The sequence below is a fragment of the Hyperolius riggenbachi genome, chromosome 1 (genome assembly GCF_040937935.1).
Source record: "Hyperolius riggenbachi isolate aHypRig1 chromosome 1, aHypRig1.pri, whole genome shotgun sequence".
NCBI classification, from domain to species: Eukaryota; Metazoa; Chordata; class Amphibia; order Anura; family Hyperoliidae; genus Hyperolius; species Hyperolius riggenbachi.
The window spans coordinates 181577840-181597909 of record NC_090646.1 but is presented as its reverse complement, the minus strand read 5'-3'; the positions used below and the strand labels follow the sequence as shown (position 1 = coordinate 181597909).

The 20070-nt window shown below is 40.5% G+C and overlaps 1 protein-coding gene across 2 annotated transcripts in view; it reads left to right on the top strand.

Annotated features, from left to right (window-relative positions):
* The window catches only part of TMEM131L (transmembrane 131 like), a 151203-nt gene that overhangs the window by 105385 nt on the left and 25748 nt on the right, over nucleotides 1–20070 (top strand). For both annotated transcript variants that reach the window (XM_068278905.1, XM_068278904.1), the window contains exons 18-26: nucleotides 103–212; nucleotides 3161–3233; nucleotides 6613–6734; nucleotides 11179–11321; nucleotides 11408–11594; nucleotides 14315–14500; nucleotides 14693–14842; nucleotides 15807–16438; nucleotides 19875–20026. In XM_068278905.1, coding sequence (XP_068135006.1) covers nucleotides 103–212; nucleotides 3161–3233; nucleotides 6613–6734; nucleotides 11179–11321; nucleotides 11408–11594; nucleotides 14315–14500; nucleotides 14693–14842; nucleotides 15807–16438; nucleotides 19875–20026 — 1755 coding nt within the window. The remainder of the gene's footprint in view (nucleotides 1–102; nucleotides 213–3160; nucleotides 3234–6612; nucleotides 6735–11178; nucleotides 11322–11407; nucleotides 11595–14314; nucleotides 14501–14692; nucleotides 14843–15806; nucleotides 16439–19874; nucleotides 20027–20070) is intronic.

Sequence of the window (20070 nt, the reverse complement as noted above, 5' to 3'; positions counted from 1 at the left end):
ATCCCGTAACAGTCGTGTTTAGGTTACCATTGAAACCATTTGGGTATATGTTTCTCTGTGGTTTTTTTTACACTTTTTTTTTTTTTCTTTGTATGTTTTTAGGTGAAATATGTTACACTGAAGAACCCCTCACCTTTCCCAGTTACAGTGCAACTGCTACCTCTTTCTCATTATCCCAACCCTCAAGCTGCTCTGAGCCTTCTCAGTAAATGGTATGAGTATTACCTGCATGATAGCTGGGCTCTGGCTGGGGAAAAATGTTAGAGGGAACGGTTTATAAAGGGGAGACTAGAATGTGCACCAGAAAAATGACAATATTTATAAGGGGTATATATTTGGCTGATGTTGGCTTTCCCACTTTTTCTTACCCTGACACACAATTACTCAATGACCTAGTTTGTGAGCTTTGTGGTCTTTGGCATCAATAATGTGCTTTGAAATGAAACAAATCTGATTGTGTGTTTGTGGTGCCACCCCCTTTTCTGAATTTGAACCCCAGTCACCCAATGACCAACTGCACCAGGTTTGAGACTTGGGCCATTAACAGTGTAAGAAAGGCAACAATTGACCATTTCTGCCGCCCGGACTTGAAGCTCATGTCCGGGCGGCTGCTCTGCTGCGGTGTCACGCTACGGCGCGCTCCCGCGCTGTCCCCCGGCAGCCCTGGGATCAGTGAACGGGAATATGGTTCCCGATCACTGATCCATGTCCCCAGCAGAAAAACCGAAGCGCTCTTACTAGAGGCTTCAGTCTTTCTGAACGTAACATTTTCCGCGTCCCCCTTGTGCTTCCGCTTAGCGAGAAGCACAAGGAGGGAAAAAAAACTCAATTGGCCATCTTGTGGCCAAATAGTAAAACTACATCTACATATTTTTTACATTACAATTTATCACATATGACATTAAAAATTAACTGTTTATTTCCAACACCAAAATATTACCCAAATAAAATTATTAATGGAAAAAAAGACAATAAAAAAAAAAAATAGTTACCTAAGGGTCTGAACTTTTTAAATATGCATTTAAAGGGGGGTATACTACGAAATTTTTTTAAATTATAAGCTTGTAAATAGTGATGGACGCAAAACTGAAAAAAGTCACCTTTATTTGCAAATAAAATATTCGCGCCATACATTGTGATAGGGACAAAATTTAAATGGTGTCATAACCGAGATAAACGGGCAAATAAAATACATAGGTTTTAATTATGGTAGCGTGGATTATTTTAAAGCTATAATGGCCGAAAACTGAGAAATAATGATTTTTTTCCATTTTTTTTCTTATGAATCCTGTTAAAATGCATTTATAAAAAAATAATTCTTAGCAAAATGTACCACCCAAAGAAAGCCTAATTAGTGGCGGAAAAAACAAGATATAGATCAATAAATTGTGATAATTAGTGATAAAGTTATTAGCGAATGAATGGGAGGTGAAAATTGCTCTGATGCATAAGGTGAAAAATCCCTGCGGGTGAAATGGTTAAATATCCCCCTTGAAAGTCAATAGGTGAATTTTAATTATCTTTTGTAGGCTTCACCCACTTTTCTGAATATAAATCTCAGTCACCCAGTGACCAACTGTGCAAAGTTTGAGAACCCTACCAATAACCGTGAAAGAATGGCTGCCATTTATTTGCATTTGTCTCCGCCCACTTTTTAGTTATGGGGATAACCGATATCCTATGTGGTGTTCCAGGTAATGTACTGTGTGTGCTAAATTTCATTCAAATCCGTTCAGCCATTGTTTCGTGATTAACAAACTTCCAAACTTTCGCATTTATAATAGTGAGATAACAGCACCTTTCTGATTGCAACATTTATAAAAGTGGCCATCAACAGCAAAGATTTCAGCTTGGCCGCTGCTTCTGAAAACATAACAACAAAAATTGGTTAGGTAATACCTTTAAAGGGAACCTGAATTGAGAAGCATATGGAGGCTGCCATATTTATTTCTTTTTAAACAATACCAGTTGCCTAGCAGCCCTGCTGATCTGTTTGGCTGCAGTAGTGTCTGAATCACACCAGAAACAAGCATGCAGCTGATCTGGTCAGATTTGACAGAAATGTCAGAGCACCTGATCTGATGTATGCTTGTTCAGGGTCTATGGCTAAAAGTATTAGAGACAGAGGATCAGCAGGACAGCTGGGCGCCTGGTATTGCTTAAAAGGAAATATGTATAGCACCCTCCATATCCCTCTCACTTCAGATGCCCTTTAATAACATAGAAAGAATCTGTTAGGGTTCAGACACACTATTAGCGCTTTTCTGAGCGCTTTGGGCATCTGAGGATTCTTTGAGCTTTTTAAATAATGCTCCCATTGACTTACATTAAAAATCGCGGTAAAATTTTAATGCACGTAAATTGGAGTCCCAAAAGCGCTCAGAAAAGCAATTATAGTGCGTCTGAACCCTTACTGGGACTTTTTACCCAATCTTTTTTTTTTTTTTTTTTCCTTTAAGTGGTGTCACCACTTTTTAAGGACTCCATGGTGGTGGTCACCTCCATAGTGGCAACAGCATAGGAATTCATAGAGAACGGTGTTTGTTTTGCCTCATTAGAAAGTATTGGTACACAGGTGCAGTTAAATTGAGTGGGCAATATGTAACTTCTGAAACGGTGGTTGCTACTAGGACAGACAGATTGCCATTATCAACACAAAGGGGTGAGGCTTCTGTTTGCCGGTTTAGGGCTTGTTTCCATGCATCGCGCGTCACTCGTGGCAGCAGGCAACTATGTGGCAATTCAGTGTTGAATTGCCACGTATGATTTGAAATGGCAGACAGTGCAGTCTATGCACTGTCTGCTGTCTCTTCAATTGCATTTTCATAAGCGCTCATAAAAGCATGCTGTATGGAAATGAGCCCTAAGAGATATTATGGTACCTCTATTCTCCGCTTTTTGAAGCTTGTTCACCAAGGAACAAGATCGGTTCTTGCTTTTATAAATAAGATGATCTAAAACTGCCAATCAGGGTTCTACAAAAATTGTCTTCAGATACTTCCTCCTGTCCTGATAAGTGGGCCCCTAGCACCCTTCAGGACTGCAGACAATTCATCATGGCCACCCAAGATTACATTTCACTTTGGTATATTGTTTGTAAGCTTCAGTAAAACCTCTCTAAAATGCTGCTTTTTTTTTCTTCTTTTTTTCTTTTTTTTAGGTATGGTGTAAATGAACAGGAGATCGATCTCACAACTGCAGAGTTCAAGCTACAAAGAGAATGCAATGAACAGGTAATGTATTTACTTTGTAAGGTAGGATACTTAATGTTGAATACTGTGAACATTCCAAGCAGGAGTGGAGGTTCAGTATTCTGCTTATAGGATGTATCTTTTTTTTTTTTTTGTATTTTTCTAGTATTTGGTTATGACCCCCCCCCCCCCCCCCCCAACCCCACCTGGAATTAATAGCCAGATGCCCTCCACCACCACCACCAGGCAGCCCCCTTCTTGCACATATCATTAAAATAAAATCCACCAGCATGCAGCCTCTCTCACCTTACCGCATTCCTGCGACTGTCCTGAAGCCCGAGCCTCCGATCCCCGCTCTGCAGTCAGCTGCGTAATGCCGGTTACCCGGGTCCCGGCTTGATGACGTCATCAAGCTGGGACCCGGGTAGTCGGCAATACTCAGCTGAATGCAGAGCGGGGATTGGAGGCTCGGCGTCAGGATAGTCGCAGTAATGCGGTAAGGTGAGAGAGACTGCATGCTGGTGGATTTATTTTTTTTTAATGATTTGTTCACGGAGGGGGATAGATGAAGGATTGCTGCAGTTGACTACTGTAGCTATCGTTCATGGGAGGGGGGTGAACTAATTGGCTACTAAGGAACATGTTCCCTTTCACCAATTAGTAATGCAGCTGACAGTGCTCTGAAGCGCACCGGATCGTGCACAGCAGGGCTTCAAGCTAAATCGGTATATCTACGTCATGGTGGCTCGGAGGGTGCCACAAATGACTTAGATATACTGTAGCAGTGGAAAAAGTGGTTAATCAGTTTTTTTTAATGTTCTGTTTAACAGTGCTGGGCCATATTTTCATTCTAGTATGACATAAGGTGCCCATACACTATGCAATATTTATCCACCCCCCAGCAGATTTGATCACTTTGATCGACTCCAACATGGACGCCCGGTTGTAATTTGTATCAATTTTCAGACAGGACTGTACATTTGTGATTAGAAGGTTGAGGGGGCGGGTGATGGTGCAGGGCCTAGAGCCAGTGATAGGCCTCCATACCTAATACTGCTCCCCTGGGCCCCTGCAGAATATTTGGAGGTATGAGACACAGTAAAATGTTCCCAGTATAACACTACTATGCAGGAGACACAGCATGCATATCCTGCAGACTACTGTGTTTACCCCAGAAACCTTTGTAATATTTATGAAGTAAGCAGCCAATTAAGAGTTTTGATAGCATTGTAAAGTTATAAGCCCTAAATAAATATCCAAATTTGCATCTATAAAAGTAAAGCAATATAGAAGTGAAATTCACTGTGGTTTAATTCTCACAAACACTTCTTAAAATCATTTGAAAACATAGCAGACGAAAAGTGTGTGTGTGTGTGTGTGCATGTGCGTGCGTGTTGGTGTGCGTGCGTGCGTGTGTGCGTGCGTGCGTGCGTGCGTGCGTGCGTGCGTGCGTGTGTGCGTGCGTGCGTGCGTGTGTGCGTGCGTGCGTGCGTGCGTGCGTGCGTGCGTGCGTGCGTGCGTGCGTGCGTGCGTGTGTGTGTGTGTGTGTGTGTGTGTGTGTGTGTGGTTGTGTGGGTGTTGGTGGGTGGGTGTGTGTGTTGGTGGGTGGGTGTGTGTGTGTTGGTGGGTGTGTGTGTTGGTGGGTGTGCGTGTTGGTGGGTGGGTGTGTGTGTGTGTGTTAGGCCTGAAAGATAAATCGAATTTAAATCGAAATCGTGATCACCAAGGTCACAATTTCAGAATCGTCAAAGCGGCGAATATCGCAATCACGTCATTTCCACATGGGGAAGTTTGAAGAAGCGCCTTCAAACTTTCCCAAAGTCCCAGAGCGTGCAGCTCACAGCGTTAGACATACCTTGCGTCCTCTGTCGCCCTCTGCCGGCTCTTGTGCTTGGCAAAACAGGAGGCGAAGTGGATAGACGGGCATCGCTGGACTCGTGCTGGAAACTATGTCCAGAACTGATGCAGCTTGGGGGACAGAGGAGGCACAGAGAGAGACACAGAGGGGGCACAGAGAGAAACAGAGTGGGCACAGAGAAACAAAGGGGGCAAATGAGAGACCCAGAGAAGGCATGAAGAGGCAAAGGGGGCACAAGGAGAGACAGGGAGACAAAGGGGGAATAAACAGGCACAGAGAGGGGAACTAAGCTTGATTTGAAGGAAATCGTGAATCGAATAGAAATCGCAATTTCAGACAGAAATCGCTCAATTCAATTTTTTCCTAAAATCGTTGAGGCCTAGTGTGTGTGTGGTGTTTTATTCTTGAAAACAGTGAGCAGATTTTTCTTAATATGGTTTAGGCTAAAGTTACATAACTATACTTTATAGGTGTTTTGCCGCCACTTTTTCAGATGTAAGCAGCGTTGTGTTTTGTGACATCGACATGTTAATATAGATTGTCAGTGAGATGGAAAAAAAAATCAGATTTGATGCAAGATTATGCAGCATTTATGCCAATGCTAGTAGACCCAAGTCTTTTTTTTTTTTTTTTTTCGTTCTGCCGCCGCCAGTGTGCATGCCCACGCAACCGCCGCGCACTCCTCGCCCACCTCTCTCGCCCGCCTCCCTCCCTGATCTTGTCCAGCTGTCCGTTACTGCGCACATGCGCAATAGCAAAAAACAGGGACAGCTGGACGCAGCGACAGGGGATTTTATTGTATAAGATATGCAGCTTGAATATGGACTAGTTGAAGCCAAACCTAGTTTCTTTTCAAGCTGCAAGCATTTTTATTAAACATTTCTTAAAGAGAACCTGAGGTGATTCTTGGGGGGGGGGAGGAGGGGGGGGGGGTTGGGGGAGCAGATGGGACACAGGCATGTTCTCTGCCTCAAGACATGCTTTTGTGTCCCCACAGCGCTGATCTCTGACCCACCCCCGCCGCGCTATAGCCCCTGAGATTAGCGACAATATTTGTAGTTATCTCGGAGGTAAACGGAGGGGAGAGGAATTACCTGTTCAAAATGCCCGCCAGGGATGTTCCTGCCGTTGGGCAACTCTCTCTTCTTGGCCACACCCCCTGCCTCCCTGTACGCTTTGAGACACAGTGTCTCTCCTTGCAGCGTCGTGTCCCAGAGGTCATGAAAGTGGGTTATTGCGGCCCAAGGGAGCGGCGGTTTTTGCGGCTACCTGATCTGCTCAGTCCCCGGATCAGGTAGCCTACTTTTTTTTTTTTGTAATTTATTGAACCCACCTCGAGCTCTCTTTAATCCTGCATCAACTCGGAATTGACCAATCTCTGTGGTAATTCCTTGCACTTTTGCATGTAAGTACCATTATAAATTTCTGTTTCAACATATACAAAAATGAAATCTCTTTTTTTTTTTTTCATTTTGTAAATTTTTCTCTTTCATATAGATTGTACTATTTATTGTTGGGCTTCTTTCAAAAAAGTTTTGGTAAGTAAACTGTTTTTCGTTACAGGACGATACTGAGTGCAGTAGCGAAGTTGTTGAGTTGGTCTTATCACCTTGGGAATGTCGGCAAGTTGGGATAGTCTTTGCACCTGTAGATTACAGAAAAGTTACCTCACTTATAATTCTTAGGTACTTTTTTTTTTTTTTTTTTTCAAATCGTCTGCATTAGTAGTATGTATATGTTGTCATAAAATCGTTTTGTAAATAGGTTTAGAGTGAAAAATCATTGTACTGATGTGCTAATCTCCTCTCCTACTTGTTTCCTGGGGTCACCAGTGAAGAGAACACGGAGAGAACCCATTCCCACTTATCCATCTACATGCAGTTCCTATGCATGAAATTGTTTTTGGAATGTGACAATGTCATGTGACTCTTATTGGCTTGTGAAGAGTGATTACTGAAGGTCTCCATTAACCCCCATGGCGTTAGATTCTTTCCGGATTTGTGTCTAAAAGCGGTGCAATTTAAAAAATTTTATTTTTTTTTGCCTGCTTTTAGATCCTAAAACCTGGAAAAATCATGCTGCTAGAGCGTTCAGCAGCCCCAGCGCTCACCCACCTCACTGGGATCCAGCGCTTCAGTTTTTCCTCCGTCGTCCGGGTGGCGCTGTAACCCTATGGTGAGATTGCCAGCTGTCGTCATGACGACACACAGCAATCTCACCAGGGGGAAGCAGAGCCTCGGAGAAGAGGGAGAATGGCAGCCGACATCTGGATCTCCCGGCAGCTACCACGAGTTCATCATGAGGTTACCGCTCCTGGCTTGTTTTTTTTCCACCCCAAACTGAACTCGTGATTACCGCTAAGGAGGTTAATGATACAATCTTGATTGTACAATCTTACCAATTTTGTGTAATAAAAGGGGCTACCTAAAATATCCATCCAAACTGCATTCACTCTGTTTACCTTTCTGCTACATAGATTAGGAAATTTTGTAAAAGTATGATTGACACAATCACATGTGTTTCAAAGCAGGGGTGCTCATCAAAGACCCTTTGATGAGCACCCCTGCTTTGAAACACATGTGAAAACTGTAAGGGCTTGTTTCCAAAATGCTTGATTTGTTGAGATTCCCCCCCAAACAAATTCAGACAGGGAATCACAGTCTATTGACATTAGTAGGGAGCTTCTGAATTGGCGTGTGTGGTGGTAAAAAACAGATGGTCAGCAGCATTTTTTCGCATCCCGCATGAATCCTATACATACTTGCATTGGTACAAATGCTGATGTGCATCTCAGAATCCCATGCTGCCACAAATTCATAGGGGCCCTAAGAAGAACTTAACTTAAAAAATGCTTAAAAAAGAGCCATAAGTGGACAACCAAACCCTCCTATATAGAAGTATTGTTCAGTATTGAAACATTAGGGCCATATGCAATTAACTTTTTCACCCGAGTTTTCTCCTAGGTGATATTTTCACAAGTTGTCATAAAATGCCTTTTAAGCCACCAGCAAGCAAGAAAACTCAAAATAAATTTGATAGTACTTTTTCACCAACTTTAGGGTACTTTTGCTATTGTAAAATGCTGTAAAAATTATCTCCTAAAAAATTAATTGCATAAGGGCCTGCTGTCTATGACCTGGACAACTAAGGCATTTACAAGTGTATTTATATTGTATAATATACACAAAACAAACACTAAAATGCTATAAAAAGTATTATACACAATGCAGTCTTCAGCTTGATGTTTCATAACTGCTAGAAAGTCTCTGGTTAGTAATTTATCCACTGGGCTGGAAAGTGTTTAATACCTGGATTAGATGTTATCAGAATGCCGAATCTTTCAGTATTGCAAAGTTATTTATCCCCCAATGCTACCAAGCCTCGGTTAGTTGCACTGGGTAGTAAATACTAGGAACCAGGAACTGAAAACGCTACAATATATCTTTCCTACTTGGTGGTCTGCAGTATTTGAGCTAGATAGTATACTGTAGATCAGAAAAGTAGTATCTGACAATACTGAGAAACGGAAAGCTACGCCAGCTAGTTAAAAAAAACTTTCCCAAAAGTCACAGCATTTATCCTTGGCGCTGGAAAACCTCCAGTACCTAGGCTAAATATGAAATACCAGGAAATATTGTTTTATTGGAGGTTGTACTTTGACAACAAGACAGTTTTTAGTCTACTTTTTTCTACTTCTAAAAAATCTCAAATGCCAAACATTAGTGTTTAATGGCAGACAACTAAACCAGTCTGCGAAGCTGTTGAAATGCCTTTATGCCTACCAGAAATTAACATTTATGGCTGGCTGGTGAATACCATCATTTAATAATTATGCAGCATATTTGTGCTGCAATAGCATGCAGGACATGAGCTGAATGAAAGATTGAATGGAACCCTGTGACAGTCTTTAGAGCTTGGACTGCATGATACGTATACAATGCCAGGAGAGTGCTTTCTTTCCAAACTCCTTTTTATAGAGTACATTTTCAGTGTGCAACATTACGTTGTCATCAGAGATGATGTGTTTTGAGCGAAATAAGAATTCTATTACTGCCCAGAGTGTGGAGTTCCTTAGCCTTGCTTTGTGCCTGGCCCTCCTTGCAGGAACCAAGAAATTAGAATTTTGAAATCATTTAGGATTGTAATGCTCTTCAAGGACGGGGAAAAGTTGAGAGAGAGGAGTAGCTACTGGTTCCTTTTGAATGGAATAAACAGGGCAGATGTGCATCAACAGTGACTTTAAAGTGACTAAGTGAAAATAGTAAAGATACGAGTCATGAGCTACTAGTCATTGAATTCAAACTCAACCACCTTGTTCCTGGATATTGGGCTGAGGAGAATTGCTTTGAGGATAAGTCTGCTTCCATCTGAGCATAGTCACCCGTGTAATACTGTTTTAGTGGAAATTTGCTTTGGAGTCCAAATTGATGTTGCATTGACTTATATAGAATATAGTTGATGGTCTGTTAATATCATGTGGTATATTTTCTCTAATAAAGGGCTCTCAAAATGTGTTGATAGTAAAATATTGCAAGTGAGGAAATGAAGTAAACCTGACAGCAAAATAGCACATTTTTTGTCTGTTTATTTTAAATATGTATAGCTTAATTTAAGAATACATGTGGTATTACTCCCAAATTGCAGTACATGGACAGTGGAAGGCTGGGTTCACACATACACATTGTGTGTGTGAACCTAGCTATGGAAAACTGACAGGACTGGAACAGAATCTAGCCTAAGCAAGCTTTGATAGAATAATCATTTGTTGCATCCTCAAATCTTGCACAAAAAGAATGAAAATGTAAGAAATATTTAAGATAAAAAGTTTACTTTAAACTCTTAAATGTAAAAATCTTTTTGGGCTATTGTCAAACCTCCCCACTAGCGATGGTGAATGAGGTGCAAAAATTCAGAGTAAGTGAAGTTATGCAAATTTATGCAGCTTGAAAATAGACCAGTCGCATCCTGCCAAGGTGAACCTTGATTTGTCCATTTGCGATCTGCATACATTTCCAGTGCATCAGAGTTCTTATCAGACAGTGCTGTCTATATACTGATGTCCTTGCATATTGCACACTGAGCCGTGGTGCTGAAATTGGATCAGCAAGGCGGCATAGTGATCAGGCCCTTTAACCCCGTACACTTGCACAAGGATTGTTGAAATTTCGCAATTACTTCAAAATCTCTAAAAATTTCCAGAGCTGTCTTTGGACGAAATATAAGTATAGAATTTGCACATATCCTTTCTCTTTTCTGTCACAAGAAACTACCAAAATGGCCTTCATTTCCACATAACACTTCTTCAATAGAAACGACCAATTCAACTTCAGCGCTGCATAGTCCTTTACAGTATTAATCCATCACCAATACCCATCAATGTGCAGGCTTACCAGCTTTCAAACAGACCCAAATTATAAGGTCTAAGCATGTAATATATCTTCACAACGATCAAGGCCTCTCCAAGCTCTCCTCAAACTTCAGATGCACCAGTTCTCGTCCTTCATATGGCACAAATACTCCCAGCATATATGTAATACCAGAGAAAAACAAATCTAAGTGTTCTCCGTTTTAAAAGACAAGCACCTTTATTCGCAAGCATAAAAAGTTTTCCAGATACTCAAATAAGGGCCCTTACAGCAGGGACCCTCAGCAGAAATAGCGCATCACATATATGCTGGCAGTATTTGTGCCATATGAAGGATAACTGGTGCATCTGAAGTTTGAGGAGAGCTTGGCGAGGCCTTGATCGTTGTGGAGATATATTACACGCTTAGACTTTATAATTTGGGTCTGTTTGGAAGCCGGTAAGCCTGCACTTTGAAGGGTGTTGGTGATGGATTTATACTGTAAAGTACTATGCAGCGCTGAAGTTGAATTTGTTGTATTTACATGAAGTCGATCTGAGGACTTTCACACTTCTGGGCAGCTTATGGAACTTGTATAGCCTCTGTGCGGATATTACCCTTTGTTAATCAATAGAAACAAGCTTAGACGTTATTATCGCACAACAACTTAGTGAATACAACTCAGAGAAAACCCCATATACAGATACACAAATACATCAGGAGATCATAAAAACACCTCTGAAAAGACTTAGGGATGTGAACACAATGTTATCTCTCTTGACAGAAATAATCTGACTTTTCTGGACATGATTACTGTAGAGGGTCTTGGAGCAAGAGAGCTGCTGCGTGTTGGGGGGCGACTGCCAGGAATTGGTGGATCCCTACGATTTAGAGTCCCAGAATCCACCCTGATGGATTGTAGACAGCGTGAGTATTTTTTTTTTTTTATTTGACTCTGCTCTGTCATAATGTTGGCTTTAGTTGCATACTTACATTCCTTTTGTCTCATACAGAGTTAAAGAACAGCAAGCAAGTTTTATCCATAACAAAAATGTTTAAAGTTGAAAACATCGGTTCTCTACCCATAACCATTGTGGCTATGAAAATAAATGGATACAACTGCCAAGGTTTTGGGTTTGAAGTTCTAGATTGCCAAATATTTTCTCTGAGTCAAAATACTTCACGAGACATCAATATTGTGTAAGTATCGGTGTTGCCATAAAAACTGTTAGTTGCCTCTTTGCAGACACTGCAATGTCTATCTTATCTTTTCAAATATGTAATGTGTAAACCTACACACTATTACGTTGCCTGTAATTTAAAGCCCAACTTTAAGCAAGGAGACACTCCATTGTTCTTTCATTACTTTTCCTATATTAGGGAAGCTACCAGGGTCAGAGGGATTGGGTGGTAGAGGGTGTTGGGGACAGGGTTATGCCCCTCTGTGTTCTCTGCAGTGTTACAGGAATACCATCAGTGGCTGCAAAACCAGGAGGGGGACTGGATAACTGACAAGAGAAATAGGATGAAATTTACCACAGCACTAAAGACTTGTTATCTAAGATACCACAGGCTTTTTGTCCCAGGAGATTTAGGGCCCTTCTACTCTTAAAGAGGAACTGTCGCGAAAATCTTTAAATTTAAAACATACAAATAAGAAGTACATTTCTCCAAGAGTAAAATGAGTCATAAATTACTTTTCTCTTATGTTGCTGTCACTTACAGTAGGTAGTAGAAATCTACATTACCGACAGGGTTTGGGCTAGTCCATCTCTTCATGGGGGATTCTCAGCATGGCCTTTATTCTTTATAAAGACATTCCCTGGAAATGATTAATACAATGATGCTGGCCAGCCTCCCTGCTCGCTGCAGACTATTTTGGCAGTTGGACGGAGCAACTGCCATTCACTAAGTGCTTTTAAAAATAAAAACCCTGAGAACCCCCTATGAGAAGATGGGCTAGTCCAAAATCTGTCGGTAATGTCAGATTTCTACTACTTACTGCAAGTGACAGCAACATAGGAGAAAAGTAATTTATGGCTCATTTTACTCTGTGATAAATGTACTTCTTATTTGTATGTGTTTTAAATTTTAAGATTTTCGCAACCGTTCCTCTTTAATCAGTTGCTCTCAGTTATAACTGAAAGAAAACTGATTTTCAAAGTAATGTCCATGTTTTCCTATGGCACAGTTCCCACTATACGCATTTTAACTGGTAGCTTTTTTTTTTACAATGCACTGCTATGGAAAAAACGTGCACTATCACATACTAACGCACACAAATGCATTAAGTGTTAAAGGGCTCTAAGAGCAATACTGAAAAAACAGCTCATATGGCACCAACAATTATGCCCCAGTCAGCATTACAGTTTCCCTGTTCTGGTATTTAATGTAAATAGGAGTGGTCAATGATCTGCAGATAATTCATTTGATGCAGAATTATGCATTTTCATAATTGTGTTTGTATTTGTTGGGATTTGATTGGTTCATTTTCAAGCTGAAAAATTAACATACAAAACTTGCATGATCCTGCATCAGCTCGGAGTTACTTGCATCTCATTGACCATCCCTAAATGTGAACATGAACTAAATCTGCTGCCCTGTATCTGCATGAGTTTATGCATTTTGTTGTGGCCAGGGATGGGCAGTGAGATGCAAATCACTCCGAGTTGATGAAAGATTATGCAAATTCTGTACGTACATTTTTGCAGATTGAAAATAGACAAACCAAATTAAACCTTGGGGGGTTTTCAAGTCGCATGAATTTACATTTGGAATTTGCATAATCCTGCATCAACTTTTATTATTTTTACATTACAATTATTTGCATCTGAATGACCATTACTAGCTGCCAGGTACGGTAGTTAAATACAATAATTGCATAAATGAGCAAGTGTACAGGTATTCCTAATTAAGTGTTACAAGTATTTGTTCATGAATAAGTGTGTGTGTGTAAGATGAGTTTGTAGTGATTGTTACCAGCAAAGTAAGGCCTCTTTTCCACGGACTGTTGAGCTGTGTGCTCAGCAAGCAGTTACTAGGCAGCAGTGAGCTGCAACCAGGCAGTAGTGAGCAGTTACCAGGAAGCAGTGACCAGGTGTAAGAGTTTGAGAGGCATTTCACTGCCTATCAACAGTCCGTGGAAAAGAGGCATAAGGAAAACAGGTGTGGAATGCCTAATTATTTCAGAGAGCGTACAAAATGTTTTCTTTCAATATAAAGCTATTACGCACTTTTACCTATTTTAGGTAAAGTATGAAGTAAGCAATCTAATGACAACGAGGTACTATGTAGGCAAATAAGCGTGAAAAACGCACCCTGAAAACACTCTATCAATAAGAGCATATTTTAAATGATAGTGTGGTGTAATCTTACGGGTGGGAAAAAAAAGGAGTAACGGAATGTCTTATTGAATCGCGATTTGGTTTGCTCTGTTCACTTATTATTGGATATGGATCTCTTCTCATCCACCTGGAGGCAGCAAGACTGATGACCGCTCACGTCCAATGCCGCTCTTAAGAGCACCAACTTCTAAGTTTATTGTTTATGCAGGTATTTCTTCTGCTCGCAGTGATCAGTTTCATAAGCCTATCGGTTGCAACTCTGCAATCGGGAAGGGGAGAGATTCCACTGTGATGCATGCTGAGTGCTTATTGACTGAGCTATTTGATTGCAGCATAGATTGTGTTCATTCAATTGGTCGCCTGCACGCTACTATGATCATCAGAAATCCAGGAACTCCACAATCATAAACAAGTTAATTTAAAGAACTTTTTGCATTTTTTTTCATTTGCATGGTTAATCTTTAAATATTTTATATGCTGCCTAGGCAATATACGAAGCATAGCTATATGTTTGTCTTTATGCTGGTTCTGTGCCACTGTGAATGTTGAAATAATTCCTCCTGTTTCTCTGAGCAGATTCATTCCAGACTTCACATCATCCTGGGTGATACGTGAACTGACGCTTGTGAGTGCCTCCAATCTGGAATTCCGCTTCACCCTCAATGTGACCCTCCCACATCACTTGTTACCCCTGTGTGCGGATGGCGTTCCAGGGCCCAGCTGGGAGGAGTCCTTCTGGAGACTCACTGTCATGTTTGTTAGGTATATACAACTGTTTTTATGCTGTTACTATTGTATTTTAGCTTCCACCTGTGCTGTGAAGCACCTTCTGCTACAAGTTTGTCAGCTAATATTCACATTTGAATTCATGACGACTTTGTTGATCACACTTCTGTACAATTCTGTCTCTTAGCGTTTACTATTGTAAGCTAAAACTTTTTTCTGTTCTTGCAGTTTGTCTCTCATCGGAGTTGTTTTAATAGCCTTCCAGCAAGCACAATATATCCTTTCAGATTTTTTTAAGTTGAGACATAGGAACAACTCCAGCTCATCCATCCTGCAAAGTTCTAACCCAGTCGATACAATTGCCTCTGAATCCTACAGGTGTGTATGAAGCCAGTTATTATATTCCAAGAGTTGTCAACTAGCATCTTCAATGGAAATGGAACCCTTCTCCCCCTCTATTACACAAGCCCTGCCCACACCCCGCCCCAGATGTGTATAGGTACTTGCAGATAGAGAGAAGGTGGTTTTTCTCTTTGCCGAAAACTTTTGCTAAAGGAGCAAACAGGTCAAGGCACTGATCTGTTGCTTTCAGAAATGGGCCTGCCTTTTACCCTCATGCTCAAACTAGGCATACTCAGATCAATATTTCAATAATTTTAATTGAATCTGCCAAGCATTTATTGCCCCAAGTTATCTCATCAATTCAGTATCAGTTGACTATTGATCGAAGATGTGATTGGACATGTTGAATAAAGTAGGGGGGAACGGATGGTCGCATAGCACTTCACTGGATTGAGTGGTAGAATGCTAATCATTTAAGTATCAAGGATCAATTTCCAATCAGGAAGTTTTGATCAGCTTGCCACATTATGTCATTATTTCTAGGCGAAGATTAGGAATGCTGAACTTAAAAGAAGGAGCTAGAGCTCTCTACCCCCAGCCTTTACCTTTGGGGTCACTGTGAAGTAGGGAAAGTAGTGAGGATATTCTCTGCATTCCGACACTGAGGATTAACCATTTCAGTGCCTTCTGCAAAAGTAAAACATAAGGGTTTTTAAGGATTTTAATACATTTTAATGAAGAATTTTTCCCATAAAGGTTTTCATGCTGTGGCAATCTTTTAGAGCAGAGAGGAAGTTCTGAGTTTAGTTCCACTCTGTTATGTACATACATGGCTAGCTGTCAGTATAAGAAGAGCAGTTTACTATTGTCGTCCTTCTCTTACTACTTACCCTTGTTTTAATTTCCCTAGAATATATTGCTAGAACAAAGCATGACAAAGAAATGTCATTCTGAATTTACATATTTTAAGATGCATGTTAATTATTTTGTGTCCTTACAGGGGCAGCTGCAAAAATTTTACAGACTCCAGTGGTCCTCCAGACAAAGGGAAAGGGAAGGGCTACCTGTCTGTCGCTGCTCCATCAGTCCGCAGTCAGAATGCATCCAAGCGGAGTCCTGCTACCTACAGTCACTCTCAGAAGAAGCAGCACAAGTGCTCCGTGTACTACAGCATAAAGCAGAAGTCAAGCAATGCGGGAAGCAATGCAACCACTTACGATGCAAGCCAGCAGCTCAGTGTGGACATGCCACCCCCCTCACCAAAGGATTCTGCTTGTAGCGAGACTCTGGCTGAAAAGTGGATAGATTTGAACTCTGTAGACAGCATGGATACGGGTAACCAAAAGCACTTAACAAACCCAGACAATAGTCTGGAGAAAGAAGAATCTGCACTGCAAAGCTCACTTCTCCCACAAAGAACTGCAAGTGAAGGTGCTTTGAAGGAGGAGCCAATCACTTCTATGTTTCCTATGGAAACGACTTATAAAACTTCTTTAGAAAAGCTGTCTGAGCCCAAACAACAGAACTGTTGTGATTTTTCTTCTGTATCTGGTAAATTACCTGCAGACCTCATGTCCAGGAACCTGCTTCAGTCACAGACTGAGCCACAGTTTTTTCCTCGGAAGACTGATGGTAAATTATTTGTATTTTCCACCTTTTTATAAAAGCTGCAACTAGACAGGGCCGCAGATAGACCATGAGTGGGAGGCGTAGCGTATGGGGCCCCGCCAGGGGGGGTCCTACCATGAAGCACATAAGGACACTTATCAGACACTTGACTAGAGCTGCAAGTTCTGAAGAGGAAGCTTGCTGGTATAATGTACATTCTGAATGTCATTCAATAGCAGCACTAGCTTGTCTGTCACACCGACCTTCCTGACACCCCTTGAAGTGCAGAGCTGTCTAGAAAGGCTGTAAATCTTCTGGCAGTCCTGAAAAAAGAAATTGGGGGCCCAGTTGGTTTGTGCAGTATAGGGCCCCAAAACTTCTGAAGGCGGCCCTGCAACTAGACATTAGATAAGCACTTGGTAATAGCTCAGGCTTTCATGTGTTCTCATAATTGCACTGCTTTGCTGTCATTTTTCACTGTCTAAGTCCTAATAAGCATTCACATTCCTGAAAGTACTGAGCCATTGTTGTGAACTGAGGTGTGCTAGTTAAAATAATCCTATTCTAATGTAAAAATGTATATTAGTGACTAACCGGGGGGAGGGGTTTTGCTTATATTTCTGAGATCTGGCTTTCACAACTATTTATGGAAATGCAAATGTTCTAAAGAGGGAATTCCTAAATTATTTATTTAAAGGGGCAGTACAGCGAAAAACTGTAAAATTTAAAATATGTGCAAACATACAAACAAGAAGTACATTTTTTCCAGAGTAAAATGAGCCATAAATTACTTTTCTCCTATGTTGCTGTCACTTACAGTAAGTAGTAGAAATCTGACAGAAGTGACAGGTTTTGGACTAGTCCATCTCTTCATAGGGGATTTTCAGCAAGGCTTTTATTCTTTATAATGATATTCCCTAAAAAGGATTTAAACAATGATGCTGATCAGCTTCCCTGCTCGCTACAGTTTTTTGGCAGTTGGACAGAGCAACTGCCATTCACGAAGTTCTTTTGAAAATAAATACATCCCTGAGAATTCCCTATAAAGAGATGGACTAGTCCAAAACCTGTCACTTCTGTCAGATTTCTACGACCTACTGTAAGTGATAGCATTATAGGAGAAAACTAATTTATGGCTCATCTTACTCTGGAAAAAATTTACTGATTTGTATGTTTGCACATATTTTAAATTTTACAATTTTTCACTGTAGTGCCCCTTTAACTCCTTATTAGCTCATAACCCTAAAGCTTGGCCATACACCTAAAGATTTCCACCCAGTCTTCCAGAATGATCAATTCCTTTTCTCCCTCACACAGCAAATCCATTTTTAATAGATTCCAGCAGGGGATCCACTAAAAAGCGATAGAACAGCAGCATTGCACTATTTGATGCCATGCAATGCTATGGGCTGACTATTTACCGCCTGCCCTGCCCCGATCCACTTAGATTTTCCATCCTGTCTGAGCAATACTTTCAGCGTGATCAAATCTGCAGGGAATCAAATGGGAAATTCATTGTGTTTATGGGAACTTTAAGAGCCTGCAGAATATGATCCTTAGTTCTGCTTCCAAACAAATGTCAATTTCCCTACAAAAAAATAATTTGCTTCTAAAAATTGTTTGTATCGTATCAATTTGTGGATGCATTAGTACCATTGTTAACTAAGGATCTGGTTAATTTGCTCTTTTCTATGTATATTTTATTGATAAAATTTACTAAAAAAAACACACGTCAGAGCCGTCCGGTACGGAAGAGACTAAAGAGTACCTAAAGCAACATGTGACATGAGATAAACGTGTATATATATATATATATATATATATATATATATATATATATATATATATATATATATAGTACCAGTCCTACTTAGAACTTACCTCTGTTGCCTTAGTATTTTTTACTTTGCAAGGGTTAATAAACGAGTGCTTTATATCTGTAGTCAGAGTACTAGGACTGCAGCAGCACTGCTGAAAAGTATGTAGTGGCCATAAAACTTCTGTGTGGCTGTGCATACACTCCTGATAGCAGGAAACGTTCAGCATGTTATCATTGCTCTGTGTGGGACCTGAATGGACCAGATTTAACATCATATTGGCATGGCTGCAGTTAAAACTTGAAACCTAGCTTTTCAAGTTTTACAAAGAAAAATAGAATCTTAGCTTCCAGGATTGCTCTGAATATTTCAACTGTTGTTCCAGCCACAAATTTGTTGCCAGTAATTAAAAGCCTGTAATTCCACACAATTTGGATGTTGTCAACTGAAGCTAATGACCGACATCCACTTTTGATTATTGTGTTGTATATTCTCTACAACCAGTATTAACTAGAATATAAAATATAAGGATAACTGGTAGTAACAACTTTTTCAGCTGTTAAGGCCTACAAATCATAGAGCATGTTACAGAAAAAAACATAAAGAAGCAGTCATTTTAATGCTAGACACACTCCTGAAGGTTTTAATGCAGCTACACTCCTGAAGGTTTTAATGCAGCTTTAACTACAAAAGTTGCTAAAATGCTTATTAGAAGGTTTTAAAACATAATCGCTTCAGGTAGTAGCACCTTTATGGAGGTGTAGTGCAGAGCACGCTCCCCTTGCAGCACTTGGGTTGCCCTTTTTTTGCTTGAGTTTCCTTCCAACACTGTGGTTTTCTTCCACATTCAAAAACCATACCAATAAGTTATTGGTTCCTGCAACAATTGGTCTTAATCTATGAAAGGAATTAACCTGTGAGCTGATCTGATGGACAGTCTGGGACATGACTCTGTAAAGTGTTGTGGAAGAAGTCAGTGCCATAGAAAAGCATAATTATACATTTTCTTTTTGACTCATTCCATAAAATGATCTTATTTGTGGGGAAAAAAATGGTCAATTAATCTTAACTTGTTAGTTGTATTTTTTGGCGTCCATGCATTAATTTTATTGACCAAATAGGTAATTGATCTCATGTGTACAGCAGCCTATATTAGTCTTGTATTGGATTGTTAGATTTTTAGTACGAATGTTAAAAAGCAGATTAAGATATGGCAAGACACAGACAAGTTTATCCCATTAATGTGAGATGCAGGAAGGAGTGTGGTTTTAAAATGCATTATAGCGTATAGCGTGGGAATGTAAGACATAGCTTTCTGTACAATGTCTGATGTCCTTGCAGATTTTCGAACATTTCATGCAAAAACAGCATTGTAGGGTAATTAGTGGGAACAAGCGGCGAAGCTGTTTTTATTTGCGCTCGAATAGTCTGCATCTACCACAACCACTTTCCTGCTGTGTGATTCTGTTGGCTTACACATAGAAGTATGGCTTCCCTGTTCAGCCATGAACTCAAGGCCTTAGTAGGAAAGAGGGAAAAAGTGACCGCAACTATTTGATCTGAATTGTCTGTGAACCCTGGACCAATCAATATTATACTGTTATTCTATTTATGAATATGTGATGATATATGGTTTCTTGCAGGGAACAAGCACCGTGTTTCCCCTACAGCACAGAAGGACTGTGCTGAAACGCCTAAAAAAACAGTAGTCAAAGGTGCCTTTGTGGAGAGGAGTCCTCAAAACAGCTCCAGAGAGGAGAAGACCTGTACTAAAGCAGATGCATCTCCAACAAAGGTGTGTCTTTATTTATGTGTTGCTCATCTTCAACATTGTTTGAA